The sequence below is a fragment of the Cervus elaphus genome, chromosome 7 (genome assembly GCF_910594005.1).
Source record: "Cervus elaphus chromosome 7, mCerEla1.1, whole genome shotgun sequence".
Taxonomy (NCBI): Eukaryota; Metazoa; Chordata; class Mammalia; order Artiodactyla; family Cervidae; genus Cervus; species Cervus elaphus.
The window spans coordinates 52,093,702-52,115,241 of NC_057821.1; the positions used below are offsets into that span (position 1 = coordinate 52,093,702).

The following is a 21,540-nucleotide window of genomic DNA, read 5'->3' on the forward strand; positions in this document are numbered from 1 at the left end:
GTGGGACGCGAGCGGCAGGGTGTGTTTTTTTTTTTAAACAAGCTAAACATGTGAGATCTGATTTTTGGGAGGCTCACAGCAACCAGGAAGGAAACAGGCAGCCAAATGCAACAGAAGGAGGAAGTATTTAAAAAGCTATCAAGATGAGGGTTTAATAACACACACAGCCCATAAAAGACTGCTTTTAAAAAAAAATCTTTATTAAGATTCTAAAATATCACAAATATAAATCTGCTTTGAAAAGCAATTTACAGCAAAATTCATAAGATTATGTACAATTGTCCAAGGACTGTTCAGCCTAGAACAGTCTCAGGAGGGAGGTTGGGTGGTGGGAGACCCTCTGCACCTGCAAAGCCCCCTCCCCAAGAGGTTAACAGAGAGTTTGCCCTGGAAGAGGCTGGCCTGTCTCTCCTGCGCGTCAGCTGTGCTCCACACACTTGCCTTCCTAAAAGTCGTGAAAAGAGAAACCGGGAAGCGGCCCTCACAGTCTTCCACAACAGTAAACAGGGCTAGAGGAGACCACCCCCCAAACACTGACATGTGTCCAGCTCCGAGTCGGGGCCCAAGAGGCGAGTTGCAAGACGATGCACACGGCAGGACAGCCCACATGAGCTACAGCTGTTTAGGGAGACAGGTAACAAAGATGCTGAGCTTAAGGAAGCTCAGCACCTTCAGAGGAGAATTGCCTGTGGAGGAAGCGGGGTGATGTGACCGCAGGAGAATGGAAGGGCTTATGCTGTGTCTGGATTTTCGCTAATAAAATGATTCACAGAAATAAAAGACCTTCACTGGTGCAACCTTCCCTGGGGACACAACCCCATCACCAGCCTGAGGACACAGCCCATGTCAGACCTGCACCCAGGCTTGTTCGCAGTGACCGGGACAAAAGCCTTGTTCACAGCTGAGCCCGTGGATGCCTCTCTGCTCATGCAGGGCACTGCTGGACTCAGGAGGTCCCCACGGTTGTAGGCTTGTTGGGCCACATGGATCAGTTTCTCCATCACAAACCGACCACCTGGCTGGGTCTCCGTGTGGTGACAGGAGCTTCCGAAGCCATGGTGTGAAGGAGCTCTCTGTGGTGCTCCAGAAGATGCTGGTCTGCCCACAGTGTGACCAAACCTCAGGAACAAGAAACAAGCCAGGGGCGCCCTCGAGACCTTCCCCACGGACCTAAAACTCTTCCAGATAACAAGGGCCTAAACTTGACAGCACCCTCCACTAACACACTGAGCCCACATCGGGGTCCCTCACCGGGCCTGCTTCATGGTGTTCCACCTACCGCCCCACGCTGTGGATCCCCTAGACCACAGAAAGCTGCCGCTCACGCGCGCTGTGCTCGTGGACGGGTGTGGCCCCGGCCAACAGCATCTGCCAGACACGGAGCTCTAGTCAGAGCAGCTTCGTGCTGGAAAAGGAGACGAGGGGCTCGCGCGTCTGCTTGGAGGCTGGGGTGCCGGCCAACCGCGGCAGAGCCATGCTGTGGCCCGCAGTCTCCTGCCCCCCGGGGGTAATGTACCCCAGATGCTCACATCTATAAGATGCATAAGTCACTGTGGCCCACGGAGTACAATCTACTGTCGGAAGGGGTGGACTCCATGTGGGTAATGAACTGCTTAAACCGCGCTGAGGGCCTCAAGTTGGGCTCGGCAGGAGCACCCCAGGAGCAGGTGAATCCGCACCTCTGGGTGCACGAAGGACCCCTGAGATTTTTTAGGTTTGTGTCTATCTATAGAAAAGTAAAATCTGCTGGAACAATCAAATTCTTCTTGTGGGCACCTAAAAGGAGGAGGATTTGGATTGGAAAAAAAGGAAGATTCTCCTTGGGTTTTGCTTTTTTGTACTGTCTAACACTTTTGTGGGTAATATGTATTATTTTATCCCTAAAAACGTTTTCCAAAAAAAAAGAAGAAATGACATTTCCAGCCTTCATTGCTTACTAAGCTGGATAAAAGCTGATGCTGCTAAGTCACTTCAGTCGTGTCCGACTCTGTGCGACCCCATCCCTGGGATTCTCCAGGCAAGAACACTGGAGTGGGTTGCCATTTCCTTCTCCAATGCATAAAAGTGAAAAGTGAAAGTGAAGTCGCTCAGTCACGTCTGACTCTTTGCGACCCCATGGACTGCAGCCTACCAGCCTCCTCCGTCCATTGGATTTTCCAGGCAAGAGTACTGGAGTGGGGTGCCATTGCCTTCTCTGGATAAAAGCTACAATCTGTCTAATGCAAGTTTGTTGAATTACTTAAAGACACAGCCTAGAATAAGAGAATCATCAGTTCATACACTGAGCCTAAGTTATGGCAGTTACTTCCTAGTAGGACAGAAATAAACTGCTAGACCATGGTCCAAACATCTGTACTTTTCCAAAAGGAAGAGCAAAGAAGTGGTCAGGTTCACTTAAGCAATTAGATATCTTAGTGATTCTATAAAAAGCCGTGTTTGGAAATAGCCCAATAATTTTAAGGCCCTGTCAAGCGGTCACTGGCATGAGGAAGCGTACAATATACAAAGTAAGCAAAAACAGCTCCCCTGGCCTGCAGTTGCTCAATCTGCAGAGCCCTGTCCTGCCCTCGCGCAGGGCTCTCCCCGGGCAGGCGGGCACTCCTCCTCTTAGTGTTGCCATGGTGGCCGGTCTCCTAACAAACAGGACAAGAGGGGAGACGTGCACCAAGCTTCAGAAATATGTCTTGGGTTGTTGATCTGTCAATCTTTCTCTTTTTGCTATAGCAATAATTTCTATAGCATGAGAGACAAAAAGACAAACAAAAAGTATCTTAACCAGTCAGTATGAGGTGACAAAACACGGCACTTAGGGTGGCCCTGATGCTTTTGGCTCGAGAAGCACCGCAGGGTCACACCAGCTGAGCTCCGGGCCTGGGGGTGCAGACAGCAGGCGGCGGGCCACCCAGGGAGGGGCCCCAGGAAGGTGGGGACCCCCAGAGCCGGGTCTGTCTTCTCGTCAGCATCCGGAGGTGCGCCATCCACAGTGGCCGGCACACTCCTCCTCTGGGCAGAACAGTAGGTTCTACTTCCCTGAGAAACAGACTGGCACTTGGGTACCTTCGTGCCATCCTGGCGGTCAGCGATGAAGCACAGGTTTCTCAGTCTTCATGCAAGAAAGAGTCCACATCAGACTGGAGACAGCAAGTCAGTAAATGTAAACCACATGATGATGAGTTTTCACATTATCATCGGGGTCCACAGAAGACCCTGAAAACCATTCTTTCTTCTCGAAAAAGCTCATCTGTCAAGTTGATTTTCTACCAATGTTCTCCTCAGGGGTGGGACTGAAGCCCCCGTTCCCACATTTCACAGAGAAAGAGCAGGGGCTCAGCCAGCCGCCCCCTCGCACATATTTACGCGTGCGCCATCTCCCGCCCGGGGCCCTCACTCCTGGATGGAGGAGTGGCGCGGGGGCCTGTGGAAGTCCTCCGGGCCGCTGGCGTGCTCGGGCAGGTCATAGCCCCTCAGGAAGTGTCCACTGTTTTGCTGAGCAAAATAGTAGAGCTGTCTGGCTAGCAGAGGCTCAACCTGCAGTGGAAGATCAAAACAAGACATCGTCGACATCTGGCAACAACCCACCACATCTAAGGACGCGGTCACACGTACAGTCAGGTGCCCTGACCGTGAAGACGTGCCATATGAGGAGCCTTCTGGAGAACACAGCGACTTACAAACAGGATCTACTGAATCTGCGCTTCAGTTGAAAGGAAAGGTAATGATGGTGTTTGTAAAACCAACTGCCACTTGACATTTACACTAAACTAGAACTAAATCAAGCACATTGGTAAAATGACTGAATTAAAGGTAATCGTAAAAATTAAGGTAAAACTAAAGATAAATTAAGGTGCGTGCATGCTCGGTCATGTCAGCTGCATCCAACTTCACAACCCTATGTTCTGTAGCCCTCCAGGCTCCTCTGTCCTTGGGATTCTCCAGGCAAGAATACCAGAGTGGGTTGCCAACCCCTCCTTCAAGGGGATCTTCTTGACCCAGGGATCAAACCTGAGTCTCATTCAAGTTTAATGTAATCCGGTAAGTTAGGCCACTGGACTTATTTTTCCACATCTGCCATTTAACAGGGATGGTGGAAAAAGAGAAGTTAACTGACCCCAGATCCCTCTAGTCTCAGTATGAGGGTGGAGCACATCCACCAGAGAGTATTCAGTGCTCAGCTTTTTCTGAACTCACAGTAAGGAACGGAGCACATTCATCCCGTCAGCTGTGCTCCTCAGCTGAGCCTTTATGAGAGTCAACATATAATGGCTCAGGCATAACTCATCTGAAGTCACTGAAGCAAATTCAATCCATAATAAGGGGAGCAAGACTCCTGGGTGCACCCAGGGTCCCGGCTGACCCAGGCCAGTGTGTGCCAGCCCCGAGATTCAGACACAGGGCTCACCACCGTCTTCCGAGGTGTTGTGTGCCTGTGCCGAGGTCACTCAGTCCTTGGACAGTTGTTAACAAGAATCTGTTATTATATCAGTAACTGTCGGGTCAGTGAGAGAATTCATGAGAAAACTCTAAAGATTTATGGGGACTGTATTTCTCTTGGTTGGTCAGTTGTTTTTTGATTTTATAATCAAGAAGCAGAGGTTGTGTGGATGCATATATATGTGTGTGGCAAATCCCTCTGCTGTCCACCTGAGACTGTCACAACATTGTCGGCTAAAATAAAAGCTTTTTGAAAATTTTAATTACAATATTTTTTAAAAGATCTGACCTGAATTCTCTTATTGTTTGGTGTGACTTTCCCTGCTGCTATTTGTCACCTGGGCCTGTTAATAACTTTCACAGATCACAGCCTTCAGAGGCTTCAATTTCAAATTTGAAAATCTCGAGTACTCAAAACTCTGCTTTCTGAGGCAAATTAATGCTACATGTTATCTCTCTAAACCTTCCTCCTTTCCTTTTCTGTGAAAGATGTTTACTCTGTGCAGGTGAACCCATGCTAGACTCTGCTGGAAAGCGTGACCATGGCCTGAGCTGCCCGAAGGCCATAGAGACTCTGCTCCACCAGACACTGATGGCCCTCAGCTCCCGACAATTAAATAAATTCTAATAACCCAGAAGTAAAAGAGGATGGGGGACTTTTGGAGGGGGCTTACATAATACTCAAGTCAGGGGGAAAGCTTCCCCTTAAGGGAAGATCAGCTAGAAGGCATTTTTAAAAGTAACAGTAAATGTCAAGAATTTTAAAGGGCAACTTTTAGCCCCATCCTTTTAAATCCCTATGAAATGGGAATATGACTATTTCTTTGGAAAACAAAACATATGGGACGGGTGCAGTGCAGGCCAGAGGTCATCCCAGGTGGTGATGGGCAGGTGTCCAGGCTGGGAGGCACTGTCCCCAGACACCCTCCCTCCTGCTCTGCCCAGGGCCCCGGACATTGATTTCCCACCTGAACCCCTCTAAGTAGGGCCCGTTCCTGAGTCACCCGAAGGTGACCAGACACTCACGTGGGCAGTGATGAGCTTACGCTGCCTCTGAGGGTCTGGGAACTCCTCCCCGAAGCACAGAGTCACCTGGAACCTTGGCAGCGGCCGGCCGTGGTGCGCGAACGCCTGCAGCTCTGCAGACCAACAGAAGCAGTTCAGAGACCCACATGCTGGACGCGGGGAGGGGATGGGAGCCCACGTGGATGTGGAGGCCAGACATAGGTGAGGGCGGGACCAGACGTGGGGGTGCATATGAGTGTTCCCACGGGTCTCCTCCGGGGCACCGCCTTCACCTCAAGGGGGCTGCACCCCAAGAGGCAGGGCTCGTTTTGCAGCTTTGGACCCACAAGGAAGCAAAGGTCTCGGAAAGGAGTAGGGGAGGACGAAAAGGAAATGGATCTATTTTGGGCCAAAAGAATCATTTACACAGAGGAGAATCTTTTTCCAAAAAATCAAAATTTTCTGATTTGACCCAGGACCTCTAATCTACAGTCTGTGTTGCCCACGACCTCTGACACTGCAGAGTGCAGGAAGTTATCTTGGAGACCCGGTGATTCTGAGCTGCTTCCCTCAGAACGGAAGGTGGGATGGGGCCCTGGGCCCGCCCCGCGCCCACGTTAGCCAGCACCCTGGCCCCGCCCCCAGAGCACATGTCAGTCCGCAGAGGAGAGGCTCACAAGGGCGCGGCCGCGTGTGCACAGCCGCGGCGGCCTTATCAGATGTGCGCCCCGCTGCGGGGCTGTCCCCAGGAGGCTGCAGATCCTGAATGGGTAGATATCAAAGATTTCCACTGTTCTCTTCAACCGAAGAAAAGTTTCTAGCTAACTCACTGGACCATTGACTTCCTGCTTTTTTTTTTTTTCTTCCAGAATTCAAATCAAACCTAACTGACTTCAGCAGAACATGCGCCAGGCTTCCACACTGCGAGGGGGCGGGGGTGACACCCACGCCTCTGCGTTGGCTCAGTTCTCTGAAACAGTTGGCTGAGAGGCCTGGCGGCTCAAGAAGGTTCGCGGGAATCCCTGACTGGAGGGGCCCGCCTGCACAGCTGCAGCTTTTAGTTCAGTTTCCTCCTCGAACCTCAGAAAACACTTCAAGACAAGAGGTTGCAGTAGCACAGAGCACAGCCCTGGGTCACAGGGAAAGAGCAAAACTGAAACAGCTCTTGGTCGGACACAACATGAGGGACGGGGACACAGCCCCACATGAGGACATGAGGGGACACACAGCCCCACATGAGCACATGAGGGGACACACAGCCCCACATGAGCACATGAGGGGACACACAGCCCCACATGAGACATGAGGGGACACAGCCCCACGTGAGCACATGAGGGGACACACAGCCTCACGTGAGGACATGAGGGGACACAGAGCCCCACGTGAGGACATGAGGGGACACACAGCCCCACGTGAGCACATGAGGGGACACACAGCCCCACGTGAGGACATGAGGGGACACACAGCCCCACGGGAGGACATGAGGAGACACAGCCCCACATGAGACATGAGGGGACACAGCCCCACATGAGGACATGAGGGGACACAGAGCCTCACATGAGGACATGAGGGGACACAGAGCCTCACATGAGGACATGAGGGGACACAGAGCCTCACATGAGGACATGAGGGGACACAGAGCCTCACATGAGCACATGAGGGGACACACAGCTCGACATGAGGACATGAGGGGACACAGCCCCACATGAGGACATGAGGGGACACACAGCCCCACGTGAGGACATGAGGGGACACACAGCCCCACGTGAGGACATGAGGGGACACACAGCCCCACGTGAGCACATGAGGGGACACACAGTCTCACGTGAGGACATGAGGGGACACACAGTCTCACGTGAGGACATGAGGGGACACAGAGCCTCACGTGAGGACATGAGGGGACACAGCCTCACATGAGACATGAGGGGACACACAGCCCCACGTGAGCACATGAGGGGACACACAGTCTCACATGAGACATGAGGGGACACACAGTCTCACATGAGGACATGAGGGGACACAGAGCCTCACATGAGGACATGAGGGGACACAGCCTCACATGAGGACATGAGGGGACACACAGCCTCACATGAGGACATGAGGGGACACAGCCTCACATGAGACATGAGGGGACACAGAGCCCCACGTGAGGACATGAGGGGACACAGAGCCTCACATGAGGACATGAGGGGACACAGAGCCTCACATGAGCACATGAGGGGACACACAGCCCCACATGAGGACATGAGGGGACACACAGCCCCCCCCTGAGGACATGAGGGGGTGCACAGCCCCACATGAGGATATGAGGGAGCACACAGCCCCACATGAGGGGACACACAGCCTCACATGAGGACATGAGGAGACACACATCCCCCCATGAGCGGACACACAGCCCCCCATGAGGAGGCGCATAGCCCTCCATGAAGAAGCATACCACCCCACATGACGGGGCCCACAGTCCCAGAGGCTGACAGCTATGTCCAACAGAGCTCCGTTCCTACAGCTGCGGGGCCAGAGACACCCCAAGAAGCGAGGGCCCCTTCTCCAGGATGAAGCCCCTCCCACCCGCAGTGACCCTTCTCAATCCAAGACCTGTCCCCTTGAGGAGACCCAGAGCCAGGCTCTTCCTGACTTGGCCCCGGACCTCAGGCTCCCGGCTCCTCAAGCTCCGCGGCAGGCAGTCCACACACTGGGCCCAGGACGGACGACCCCATGCGTCGTGAGGCCTGGGTCAGGCAGGGGCTGCTGCCAGGGACCAGAGGCCAGCTCTCCCTCCTCCTGCCGGTTTGCCTCTGGGGGAGGGTGAGTCACCAGGGACATGTTTGCTTGGGCAACGAAAGAGAATCTAGAGCAGCCTCAGCAAACGTGAGCCACGGACCCCGGAGCTGAGCGCAGTCTCTGCTAGTGGACTGCATGGGCTTTGCGCTCCAGGTGAGCTGAATCAAGAAGCAGCTTCAGGGAAGGGGCAGCCCATGAAAGCCCAGACACAGGCTGTTTCTGAAGGAGGCGCTTATACAAAAAGAGCTAAGGATGCTGGAGAACCAGCTCTCCGTCCAGAAGAGGTCTGGTGATGGTGACAGCCGAACGGACCCTGGGGACGGACTTCCCCCCACAAGGTGGCCGCAGGACTCGCAAAAGCCAGCCCAGGCCTGATTTAATTGCCACGAAATCAATACTAGGAAAACAAAACCTGGTGACTCTGGAAAATGTGATTTGAAATCTAGAAACAACTCATAATTTCCCCTCTGCAAAATCAGTTCAGCACACTTACCGGGGTCCCACCTGCTGGGAGACATCTGCTGAGGGTGACACATCTCACAACCACAAACGTTAACAACATACCTCTAACCTTACAATTTTTCTAGGAACCGTAAAAGAGCTGAAACATCAGCAGATATGCTTGCTGAGACCACTTGTGCCAGTAAAACAGGAGCCTTATTGGCTGGTGAGGAGTAGGTACATCCTAAACTTTTTAGACCTCAGCCTGAACCACAGGTCCGGGACAATCTCCCGTGCTTCACAGGCTCCCGCAGATGGGGTGACAGGTGAACCAACAGGAGACCTACTCTGGGGTCGGGCCTGGTGGGCGCAGGGCTGCACAGAAGGAAGCCCCGCTGAGCAACCTGCCGCCATGACCCTTGCGGGGGGCACACCAACCATCAGCAGCTCCACGCTCCCAGGCCCGGCTCGCACAGGCACCCCATTCCGGCCGAGCCTCTCCACCTCACCTGATAGGAACTGCTGCGTGTCAAACAGCTTGCAGGTCTGGTCTCTCTCCAGTTTGTTGGGCCGGTCGCTGCACAGTGCCAGGGGCCCGTCCCAGTAGATCCTGCTCTGGCACAGTCTTTTGGCATAAAGCCCGTCGGGGGCCATCCAGAGGACCACGCCCCTCTCCAAGTGGCTCAGCAGCTTCTCGATGTTCTTCCTCTGGCTGTTGTCCTCCGGGTAGGGAAAGAGGACCTGGTCCAGGCTGCTGGCATCGTAGGTGTGGCCGTGGGAGATCCGGCAGCCCTCGGGGCTGGACGTGGTCAGCTCTTTGACCAGAACTTCCCGGTAGTAGAGGCAGATGTGGAGCCGGCAGTCTGCAAGCACAGCGCTAGCGGTCAGTGCAGGCTCACTGCCGGGAGCCCGGAGCTGGTACTCAGCAACAGGCCAGGCGACTGCCCAAGAAGAGCATCGTTGGCGGGACGCCTGTACCAAGGGGTCTGGGGGCAGACACTGCAAGGCCTACGACCCTCTCTGAGCCTGAGCCTGCCCAATGGTGAAGGACTTCTGCGTCAGTCTGTGACGCTCTCTAACCCAGCATTTTTCCAAATGTGTGAGACACAGAATCTAGGGGAGAGCTCAATAGTGGTGATGACAGCATTTATGTCTAACACACCAAGTCACGTGCCACCAAACAAAAGCTCATTTTAAGCATGGCCATCAGTTTTGAATTTGGAAGAAGTAAACCCTACCTTGCTGCTGCTAAGTCGCTTCAGTCATGTCCGACTGTGGGACCCCATAGACGAAGCCCAGCAGGCTCCGCCGTCCCTGGGATTCTCCAGGCAAGAACACTGGAATGGGTTGCCATTTCCTTCTCCAGTGCATGAAAGTGAAAGGTGAAAGTGAGGTCGCTCAGTCGTGTCCGACTCTTCACGACCTCATGGACTGCAGCCCACCAGGCTCCTCCATCCATGGGATTTTCCAGGTGAGAGTGCTGGAGTGGGTTGCCACTGCCTTCTCTGAATCCTACCTTAAATAATTCTTATCAGCAAAAAAGTACAATGGTCTTTCAGGAAAAAGGCAAATATGTCCATACATCCAAAACTACACTAAAAACATCAGTATGATGTCATTTAGGAAAAGAAAATCATACACACAGAAGCACACTGAAGTTTGGGGAAGGACAAGCCTTAACACTGGTGAGCTCTGAGTGGGACTATGATGTTTTTATTTCACGTTTTTGCTTTACTGATTTTTAACTTATTTTCCCACTGTGTGTGTTCTACTCTTATTGTAAAAATGAAGGAAACAGCCCAAGCGTAAAGTCAGCTGAGACACACCTTGGTTTATGTTTGAGTCTGAGGATGGCTCTAGAGTCGTGCTTTCTCCAAAACTAAACAACATGAGCTCATTTCTGAAATTTTGCTGATTTTAGCACCTTCTCTAAAATCTGACCCATGGGCTGAAAGGACCAACCTGGTTTGCCGAGGGCCCTGGACTTGAAGTACCAGGGGCAACTGCGTGGGGTTCAAGCCTGAACGGCTGGCTGACCCTGGATAAACGGCCAGGATGGTAATCTGTATTGAGCGCACAGACAGAAACCCACAAAAGCCTCTCATTCCTCAAGGGTAGGTTTTGAGACTCAGACAACCCACATTACTGCCTCCAGCCGCCTCTGCCGCTCCTGCCGCTGTGAACCCCGAGGAGTGGGTGTCGGCCACTCGGGGTTTCATTTCATTGAACGTCATCAGAAATCACGAGGTCACAGGGATATAAATAGCTGTTTATTTCCTACTCTCTAGGCACACACTCAAGTCCTAGGTGCTTAAGGAAAGGGTTTGAAAGTTTCTAAAAACAACACAGGCCTTTCTGCTCAGACACCTCTGCTCCCTCCACCATCCAGGAGCATCCGAGAAAGGCAGGAAGCCTCCTTCAGAACCTCAGAACCAGAAAGAGCAAGGAAGGGCCCCAGCTGTGCTCTCCTGAAACCTGGAGAATCCAGCTTATATTTCCTGTCTCTGATTTTCAAAGAGGGCAGGGAGCAGGGTGAGAATTCCAAAGCATAAGCTATTCATTTTTAACATATGCAAATCTCATTTTAAAACAATCAAAACACTATCTAAAAGATAAATATGCATATATCACACACGCTTAGTACACCTCAAGGTGTCTTCCTTAAAACAGGTGAGACGGCTGAGATCCGGGCCTCTTTTAGAGATGAAACTCTAAAGACCAGATCTGATCTGGATTTGTTTGTGAGACACGCCACGCTCAAAGGAAGAGCAAGATGCTGGCTGAGAAGGCACTGTATGTGATGAGGAGAAAGAACCCAGAACTATCGTCCTGGGATGCCGATGGGCCACCTGTTTGCAGCTAAGCCTGCAAGGACGATGAGGAGCCCCTGCAGCGTGGTTTGAGAAGCTGGCTGAAGGGGGCCCTTGGCAAATGGAACTGGGGCACCTGCACATTCCTGGAGAGCTGACACAGCTCAGATCCACCTGGAGAAGTGGGTCAGGTTGGGAAGCCGGTCCCTGATGCTAACTCTTCTACCCACTCCAGACCCCTCAAATCCACCCAAGGTGAGAGGACCCTCACAGACGCCGCCTCCAGGGGGCCCCCACTCACCTGAGAGGGCCAAGGCTTCGGCAGACCTTATGCTTGGCTCTATGGGGATCCCGGGGGCCTGGGACTCAGGCGGGGCACAAGCATAAAAGGTTCCTGTGACCTGGCAACCTGCATTTGCAAATAAAAATCAGATGCCGTCTAAGAGTCCCTCGGAAGCAGAGGGAAGCTGCCTCTGCCTGAGGGTGGCCCGTCAGCCCCGGGGGTGCACCAGGCTGGGAGGGAAGGGCCTGGGCCCTCCGGAGCAACACTGCCCACCCCACACACACCCCCTCCCGAGAGGCAAGGAGCCTGAGGTCCTACTGAAAAACCAAGGCTGAAGAGGGACGGAGCCTCTCCACAGCTGGAAGGAACCTTGGCATCGCCTCTACAGTCTTCTTCCTCTCTCCCTCCCTTCCTTCCCTTCTTTTTTGTCATTAACCCTCCAGCGCCTCCGAGTCACCTGTGTGGGTGTGTCTGCTGAGAACGTTTGAGACCTACTGTCCTGGTCACTTTCCAGGCCCCAGTGCAGCGTTCACTGTGTGCGCCAGGCTCAGCCCCAGCATCTACTCGTCTCATAACTGGAAGGCTGTGCACTGTCCCTGCACAGCTGATGGGCAGGGTGACTGAGTTCAGAGGCTGTGTGATTCACCACATGCACACAGAGAGCTCACAGCAGAGCTGAGCCCAGGTCTCTACATGAGTTCCAACCTCCAAGAGCCAGACCAAAACCCTACATGTTGATAGGCCCGGTTCATTAGTTACTGCTCCTGGGTTCAGGAGGAAAGGGAACCACGGCTCCAGCCAGCACAGCAGCTGTGCTGCGTGAGACGTTAACACAGAGTGTGTGCTAGAACCTCAGCTGGCTGGCACATCACATAATGTCACTTATGTGTCAAGATCTGTCCACCAGCCTACCCTCTGCACCAGGGTCACTAGTTCAGCAGAGCTGATGCACCAGACCCAGGTCTGAACTGCAGGAACCTGTCCAGACTCTCCCACCACAATATGGAAAACCAACTTTTGCTGCAAATCACTCTTAAAAAGCTAATAAAACCAAATTTTGCGATTTTTTAAAAAAATTTGTCACTCAAAACCAATCTTAAATAATAGGCTACTTCTTCAATTCCACAAGCCAAGAGTGAGCTGGACATGACTGGAAAAAGGAGCCAATACTCCTAGAACATTCAAAACATCTAGGTGTTGACGGGTCTCAGGATTTCTATATAAACAATTAACTCACAGGTCCTGACAGCTTGTGCTTTGATGCACTGAACACACTGTGTGAAATCTTCTCTGCACTTAGCAAACTAGACCTCTGAGAGAGGTCTCATTCTGAGGGCTGGTGAAGGCCTCCGGGGACCACGCCATTCAGTCCAAGAGCAGCACCCACCAGGCCCGCTTCTGTGGAGACCTTCTGTGTTTCCTTCACAGTATTTACACCTCCTCTTCTTACTGTCACCTCTAATCCCAGGAACAACAGCCTGGACACACCACTGCTTAAGAGAAATCTACCAGCACAAAACTCCCCTGGGGTCCCTGTGGGCTGAGGTGGGTGCAGGGAGGCTAGGCCACAGCTGTGGGATGCCAGTTTTGCAGATGTATAGACAGAGACAGTCAGGATTAAGGGATGGTCCAGCCTTCTCTGGGAACACTAACAAAATCAACTACTTCTTGCCCAAGGTTAAAAATAAAATTTAAGATTATTCAAGGAGGGAGAAACGTGTTAGCTTAATAAGCATAAAGTCGGCCAGTCTGAATTCTGACGTTCTCTGTCCTGTGTGGCTGGGCTCTGGGGTCAGGAGACCTGGAGGTGGACCCCAGCCCTCAGCCTCACTGGGCAGCTGTGGGCACACTGCTTACATTCTGTGAAAAGCAGGGCAGCTCCCTGGAGCCTGGCGTGACCCTGGGTTCCATGACGCAGCCCTGAGCCTGTCCAGGGGCACAGCGGTCCGGGCACCATGGACCTGGAGTCCTCCTCTGGGACCCGTGCCTTCCTTTACTGCATGCAGGGCCTTCCCTGGCAGCTCTGAGCAGGCAGAGAGCCACGGGACTGCCCGGAGGTCAGGCCAGGAGGGGCCAGGCCCTCTGGCCACAGGCACTGCCCTTACCATTTTCACAGGCTGGGCCTTGCCAGTGGTGGCCGCGGGGTCCGAAGGTCATGGGACACTGATATGGGATCTCTGCGTGTGGCTGGTCGGGGACGAACTCCCTCCAGCCCCGGTCGTGGGGCGGGATCATGTAGTTGTGAACCTGCTGGAGGAACCAGAGGGGGGCTGGGGTGGAGAGCGGCCAGCTAGGGGTCAGCCTGGGGGAGCCCCCCGAGACTCCTCGGGGACCGCTCGTGTGGCAGGCAGCCAAATCCTCTTATCAGAAAAGTCGTGGTGGAAACTCGCCACAAAGAATCCAAAGCACAAACGAGATAGCGCTGTAAAGCGACGCTTTATGTGAGGCTTCATCATATGGTTAAACCAAGAGCCCTGCTGGGGGCTCTACCTCCCTTCCAGCAAAGTGAATAAAACAGAGCTGGAATTCACATCGGAGAAGTCCGACAGGGTCAGCTGCCCTGTGGTTTCACATGATAAAGCCCTGCTTCCAAAATCTTTGGCTTCCACAAAAGGTCTGTTTCCCAGAAGATTTCAGAGTCAGTGGGGAAATCTAACCAGCAAGCAGATACACCCACCCTCATCTCCCTCTCTTCAAACCAGCAACACCAGGTGGAAACTGAAACATTCATCCAGCAACCTGGGATGTGGCTTGGCAGTTTGACAAACAGCAAAAACGGAGTTCTGCTTGCTTCTGTTTGCAGGTCTCTCCCGCCACGTGGGATCTGGCCCAACTGCCTCTCATAGGCCCCGACTCCCCTGCTTGAAGCCCTGCCCCTCCCATACCTGAGCAGGCAGCGAGGAGTAAGGGGCCGGCATGCTGTACGGGTGGCTCATGGGCAGCTGTGGGTCCTCCAGGGTCAGCTGCTTTGCTCCTGAGGGTTTGGGGAAGAGGGAAATGCACAGTGTGAAAAAGGAACTGACAGGACGAAATGTCAAATCTTAGAAAAATACCTGAGCGTCTAATTCCTAGAATGCATAGCACAGTGTTGACAAATAAGGCATTTTTCTGCAATTCCCTTGGGCAATTATTTGTCCAGTCCATTAAACTGGTTCCTACAAGGTCCCATAAAGGGAGCACAAGTAGAGAAGCCCGAGGGTGATGGGCCTCGTGGCATGAGCTCCCCCAGCAGATGTCCATCTAGTGAGGTCACCTGTGGTTTGTTTAAACTGGGCTCTGCTCTGGGTCAGAATCTTGGAAAGTGGGAACTTTAGTTTTAACAAGCAGCCCAGTTGACCATGGCAAAGTTTAAATGTTGACACTTCTCTTACTACAAATGGTAACGATATGTAGATCATGAACCTTCCCTTCTGCAAAATGGCTAATCACAAGAAACAGATGAGTAAGTAAAGCTTCAAACAGCTTTTCCATTTTTGGCTTGGAAATCTGGCCCATATCTTAGGAGAACTAACTAGAAAACACACACATATGCACATACACAGGAAGAGACCAGGAGTCTGAGAAATTATCTTGCACTAACACCACGAGAACTTCAATTTGTGACCCAGAGAAGCTGGGAAAACCACCTGCTAGGCTTGGATGGGAGGCCGAGGCAAGCAGGCTACAAAAGCAGCAAACAAAAAACCAGACTCTGACAGTGAGCGTGAGGTGTGAGTGCAGGCGGCCCCAGCCCGGGAAGCCCACCTTTCTTGGCTCCCTCGGGGACAATCCGATACACTTTGTAGGGGTCCGAGATGTCCAGCTGGCTCCGCTCCACCAGCTCCTCAAAGTCATTGCTCTTGTTCAGAGCACATCGCAGGCGTGTCTTCCAGGTTGGAGGGTCTGGCTTGTCGATGCCTTCTCGAAACTTCCCTTTAAACAGTGCCCAAGCCTGGTGGGAAAGAAGCAGGGAAAAGTTAAAATGCAGGTCTTTCAAAAATGAATCTGGAACTTGTATTTCTAAAGGAAAGAATGGTGGAGGGGGGGGGGCTTCAGAGTCACAGGAATGTGGGACAGAAAGACACCAGGTGTTTATAAAAGATGGGTGAAATTGGAGGACCCCCACAAAGGCTCACCCACCCAATGAAGCAGTTAGGCTGGAAGCAAGGACAGAGCTGTGGGCTGAGGGGCCACCACAGGGCACCTCTGGACGTCAGAGAGCCTGAGGTACTCTTTGGGCAAGTTCCCTGAGGAAGTCCCCATCCACGCTCTGCCCACAGGTGGTGGGGCCGGGCCCTGCAGCACTGGCCGCTGGGTAAACGGCCCAAGGGGGAAACGGTCAGGACAGGGACACACACACACAGGGCAAAGAGAAACCCCCAGAGAGAGGCCCGAAGGAGACCCTGGGAGGGAGAGAGAGGAGAAAGAGGAAGGGAGACTCGGGAAGAGGGAGTCACACAGAGACAGTGAGACAGAGGGAGAGACACGAAGACAGAGCGCAACGAAGGCCTAAAGGAGAGCGCTGGCCAGAGAGGGGGCGTGAGGCGGGACAACGTGGGGAGGGGCGCAGAGACCAGACCTGAGAGGCTCAGCGCACACACCTGCCCGCGCGCAAGGAAGAGACACAGCTGATCCGCGGAGGCGAGGAGGTATCCAAAGTTCCAGAAAGAGGCCGCCAGGGACAGAGAGGCGCAGCCTTGGCCCACCCCTCTACCCGGCGGGAGCGCGGACGGGCACCTGACTCCGGGGGACCGTGCGCCCCACGCGCTCAGGCGTGGCACCGGGTCTGCCCTCTGCGAAGTGGCCCGGAGGAGCCGCGGGCCACCCGCGCTCCCGCACGAGGCCCGGAGCCCGCGGCGCGGACCGGCCCGCGGAGCCCGGGTCGGGTCGGCGCGAGGGCCCTGGCCCCTCCCAGCCCCGCCCCGGGTACCTTGAAGAGGGCGGCGTCCTCCTCGCGGTTGTAGTCCTGCTTGCCCGCGTGCTTCCAGGGGATGCGGAAGATGCTCTTCTCCTCGTTCTCCCACACCAGCCCCGGGTACTTGCCGCTGTCGATCTGGTCGATAAGCCACTGGCGGAGCTTTCCGTTGCCGCAGCTCACGGAGCTCATGCCGAACTCGCCGCCTCGGCTGCCGCCCTCCAGGTTCATGCCCCGCGCGCCGATGCTGTCCCTTCGCAACCCAGGCTCCGCTCCGGCACTCGCTCTGCGCTGCGGGGAGAGGAGGCGGTCCTCCGGCAATGACCACGAGGCCGCGGAGTCTCGGAGGCGGCGAGGCGCGCGCCGCTGAGTCTGTGACGCCGAAGACCCGAGAGAAGGCCCTTCTCAGACGCCCCGGCTCGTGCGTGCCCTTGGCCCGCCGTCCTGCCGCCTCCCCGAGCCCGTCCGCGACCTCACTTTCTGAACGCTCCATTCGCGTTTCCCCCCGCGGCCCGCGCGCTGCCCAGACTCAGGGCTCTGATCTTCGCGCACCTCCGAAATCCAACTGCCACCGCGCGTGGCCCTCCTCACTCCTACTCCCGCTACCCTGCCCAGGCCTGAGCCGTGGACAGTCCCTTTCTCCTGCCACGGCCAGTTTCCTCCTGCGCCCTCTCCCGAGTCCCCACTCCCCAGTGGCCCCGCGTGTTTCGCGGGATCCCCTGTGGCCTGGCCTTCCAGGTGAGCGGCGGCAGCAGCTCTCCCGCGGCTCTCTCTGAAACTCGCACTCTTTGCCCCAAGAATGCCCCGGAGCCCCAGGCAGGTAGCAACGACCAGTTGGCCCGGGAGCCACATGCGACAGAGCGACCTGGCCTCAGGCGGCGAGCGCAGCCTCGTCGTGGGGGATCCCCGCGCGCCGAACATCAGCCGGGCAGGGAGGCCGGCGGGGGGAGCGGGGGCGGGAAGGTGCCGGGAAGACGGGGGTCGCGGAGCGCGGGGCCCCTAGTGGCCTGAATTTGGAGCGCCTCCTCTTCCACCACCGGTCGGGAAGCCGCGAGCCGGGGGCTGAGGTGAGTTTGAGCCCCTCAAGAGCGAGGAGCAACAGAAACAGCCTCGGGAGGAAGGGTCTGTCCCCCGCGGTTAAGCCTGCCGCCCGGTGTGGGTCCCTTCGACGACCCCCTCGGCCGCTGATGGCCCGGCGACCTCGTTATCACACCCGGTCCCGCGCGTGGCCTCCCAGGGCCCGGGCTCGGCCGACCCACGGACGCTGGGACCGCGGGACTCCCCGGCCAAGAGCAGATGGGGTGGGCGTCGCGGCTCCCTCGAGGGGCGTGCTCCCTCCCGGTGCCGACCCTAGGGTGCCCCGCGCTGCCCCGAGGTGGACCCCGGACGGGTTTCTGCGGTACCCGCCTCGCAGCCCTGGTCCTTCCCGACCCAAGTCTTACCTCGCCCGGACTCGAGCTGAGGGCAGCGGTGAGTCCCAAGTCCAAGCAGTGAAACTAAGCCTCCGAGGTAGGAAAGAGGAACTTTATAAAGCTTAAAAGCCGCGCTTGGGGCGGGGCCTACGCGGGGCGGGGCCAACCGGGGCGCCTCCTGGCAGGGTGGGGGCTGAGGGCATCGAGCTGGGCGCGCGGGGCTGGTCTGGGGGTTCCGGGCAGAGGGCCGGGCGCGCGGGGTGCGGCGGGGTCTGCGAACGGAGAGCCGGGGCCATGGGGCCGAAGCTGGGCTAGGGGCTGCGGACGCAGAGCCCGGGGCGCGAGGCCGGGTCGGAACCCGGGCTGGCGGAACGCCGGCTCCCAGCTGGGGCGCGGGGTTGGTCAGGGGGCTCTGGGCAGGGAGCCGGGTGCGCGGGATGGGGTAGCGGGCTGCGGACGGAGAGCCGGGGGCGCGGGGCCAGGCTGCGCTGGGGACGCACCTCGAGTCGGGCGCACGGGCCAGGGGAACCTCACTCGGGCGGTTTCCTGCCGAGGGCAAGGCGCGAGGGGACCTCGCCTCCGCGCGGGGACCGCTGAGCAGTAGCTCAGCTACGCCAGCGCTGTCAGGGCGGGAAGTGGGGGCGTGCAGGAGCGGGAATCTGGTGCGAAGGGGACTGGGCTTGCAGAGTTCGTAACCAAAGACAGAGGACTGTCCGCGTCGAACGACCGTGGGTGGGTGGGGGGCACCCTTGACTGTCACCGGGAGCCCCGCCCCTCCGCCGTGTTTAGAGAACATCACACTCATTGAAAAGAAAAAAGGAAATGGCCCAGATACCTTGAGCTATAAACTGCGCTCACACGCTGTGTGCGCTTGAAATGCTCGCATCCTGCTGGTCGGCACAACTGGAGGACTTCAGTGACTGAGACAGCACCCCGAGAGCTTTAGTTGTGGCCGCAGGAAAGAACTGGAAGAAGCGTCCAAGTCCTCCTCGCAGTGGCATAGTTTTAACCGCAACGTGGGAGAAACAATTTACAAGTAGGGGTTTAAATGGCCAGAATAAGAGCAATATTTAAACAGAGGGATTTTACTTAATGTTCCAAGATCTAACCACCCCCACCCCCACCCCCCAGCATCTTGAATGCTTCAGCATGTTTGTGTAGTTACCAATTTCAGGTAAACCGTCAGATCACTGGTTTCTATATGATTTTAGACCACTACCACCCTAGGTCAACTCGCAACTTTTGAAAAGCTTTTGATTTCACTTATTTCTCAGTTTTTCTTTTAAATGTTGGGCCACCGTCTCCCACCCAAAGAAACAACCAAGCTCGGCCTAGAGCAAAACAGCCACGAGGTGCAGAGTGGGTAAGCTTTTCCTCAAACCAACGACTTTCTCAGAAATTAACAGGATGCTATGTTTTTATTCACTCAAGTAAGTTTTCCACTATCAGAGTCTATGTAGTAAACAACAGGGTATTTTTCAAAGAAAATTCTGGTCACGGCGGTTTTCCTTCCTTTCTTCTTTCATGGATTCATTCATTCAACAGATATTTTGGGGGCCCCCTCTACCTGTCAGGAGCTGAGCTCAGCACTTGGATACCTCAGCCAACAAAGTGGACGTGGCTGCCTCCCAGCTGCCTTGCGCTTTAGTCAGCGGGTTGCTTTCCCCAGCGTGCTCACCAGCAGCAGAAGGGGGATTGCTGAGAACAAAGACAGCCACAACTAGAGCTTTCTGCGCTTTCACACACATGTCCTCTGCCCGGACTTGGTTGTCTCACCGTTCCCCTCACTCATGCACTTTCAGACGTTGAAAACCAGGTCGCCTTGTTTTAAAATGTGATTGCAAACCTTCAACGCCATCTTCTGGTTTACTCATTTGTCATACTGATCTACCAGAAGTGGTATTTTCTCTGTTATGATGAGGTGGATACAGAGAATCGTGTGTTTTAATCACTGAACTCTCGAAGTCCTCACTGCCCCAGGAGGTGGGGAGGGAGGGCTTGGCCTTGCCAGCTCGCTGCTCACTGCAGAGTTTTCCGTCTTAGTCACGGTTCAAGCAGAAGGGACAGGAGGTTTAGACTGACCCTCCCCCACATGTTGGAGGAGCTCAGAGTGCCCCTCAGAGAAGACCTTCAAATGGCGCAAGTAGGAAATCAGTTAGTTGAACGTGTATCCAAAACAGAGCCCATCAGAGAGTTCTGTGAGGAGGTTGTTTATTTCGGCCACTTGTCCAGATGGCCAAGTGCTGTTGTAGACGGAGCCCGGTCTGAACGCAGGAGCTCAATTTTCACTTCACATTTATCATAGAGAAACCATAAGAAAAGTTGAATTTACCTAAATTCGGTAATTTAGAAATCAATCTTTTAAAATTATACATTCACATGCAAGAAAAGTATTTTAGAAAAACCCATACTAGATACAAAAAAACAACCTTGTTTTGGATAAAACTATTTTCTCACTAATTTATTTTTCAAGAAGGGAGGAACTGTTGTTTAGTTGTTCAGTCGTGTCTGACTCTTTGTGATCCTGTGGACTATAGCCCGCCAGGCTCCTCCTTCCATGGGATTCTCCAGGCAAGAATACTGGAGTGAGTTGCCATTTCCTTCTCCAGGGGATTTCCTTGGGGATGGAACCCACATCTCCTGCATTGCAGGTGGATTCTTTACCACTGAGCCACCAGGGAAGCCCAAGGAGGGAATGACAATGTATTAAAAACAGTGCAACCAAAAAAAAAAATAAAAACTGTGCAGCTATTTATATCATTGAAAACATTTATATGGTAGTGGTTTTAGGAACTTATAAAAATCCAGGAAAATACTAAAAATGTTTGGTTGTTATAATGTGGTTAATTTAAGGTAAATAATCTCCTCTAACACTCTTCAGCTGTTCGTATATGCATTGCTAATTATTACCTTTGACTGTGGCATCCTATATGACAGTATTTTTATGTTATTATTGTATTATTAGTAATATATAGTAAGCAATGGAATTCTCAAGGCCAGAATACTGGAGTGAGTAGTCTTTCCCTTCTCCAGGGGATCTTCCCAACCCAGGAATTGAACCAGGGTCTCCTTTACCTGGCAGATTCTTTACCAACTCAGCTATCAGGGAAGTCCCTGAGTTGGTGATGGACAGGGAAGCCTGGCATGATGCAGTCCATGGGGTCACAAAGAGTTGGACACGGCTGAGCAACTGAACTGAACTGGCTGTGTGGTAGTGCAGTAACAGACAGTAAGACCTCTAGTGCACCCCGTACAGCATGTTCTGACTCTCTTGTGAGGCTGTGTGCGTGTGTTAGAGCGTTTGAGAGGTAGACTGTCTGTGTAGTAGACACTAAGGTGTCGCAGTGCTCTGTGATGGCATGGGGCTGGATTCTGTAGACAGTAATGTTACTATGTGGTGACATTAACAGCTCAACGCTCAGGCGCGGAGGCAGCGGCCCTGGCTCAGACTCCTGAGGTCTGAACTGACTGAGGTTTCCCCTT

At 54.2% G+C, this 21,540-nt stretch overlaps 1 protein-coding gene across 5 annotated transcripts; it reads right to left on the reverse strand.

The window, feature by feature from the left end:
• Nucleotides 1-2,072: 2,072 nt before the first annotated feature.
• On the reverse strand, nucleotides 2,073-18,179 carry IRF4 (interferon regulatory factor 4). 5 transcript variants are annotated; one of them, XM_043908687.1, is made up of 9 exons: nucleotides 18,088-18,179; nucleotides 16,661-16,936; nucleotides 15,496-15,682; nucleotides 14,637-14,725; nucleotides 13,857-14,001; nucleotides 11,770-11,877; nucleotides 9,168-9,521; nucleotides 5,458-5,570; nucleotides 2,073-3,528 (listed from the first exon to the last, which is right to left on the reverse strand). In XM_043908687.1, exons 2-9 carry the CDS (start codon nucleotides 16,874-16,876, stop codon nucleotides 3,385-3,387), a joined length of 1,356 nt encoding a protein of 451 aa, XP_043764622.1. In that variant the 5' UTR covers nucleotides 16,877-16,936; nucleotides 18,088-18,179; the 3' UTR covers nucleotides 2,073-3,384. The 5 variants fall into 5 exon arrangements, with proteins under 5 accessions (XP_043764622.1, XP_043764623.1, XP_043764624.1 ...); XM_043908688.1 differs by having other exon boundaries at nucleotides 16,661-16,931; nucleotides 18,088-18,120; XM_043908689.1 differs by having other exon boundaries at nucleotides 13,857-13,998; nucleotides 16,661-17,017; nucleotides 18,088-18,119.
• Between the last annotated feature and the right edge of the window lie 3,361 nt (nucleotides 18,180-21,540).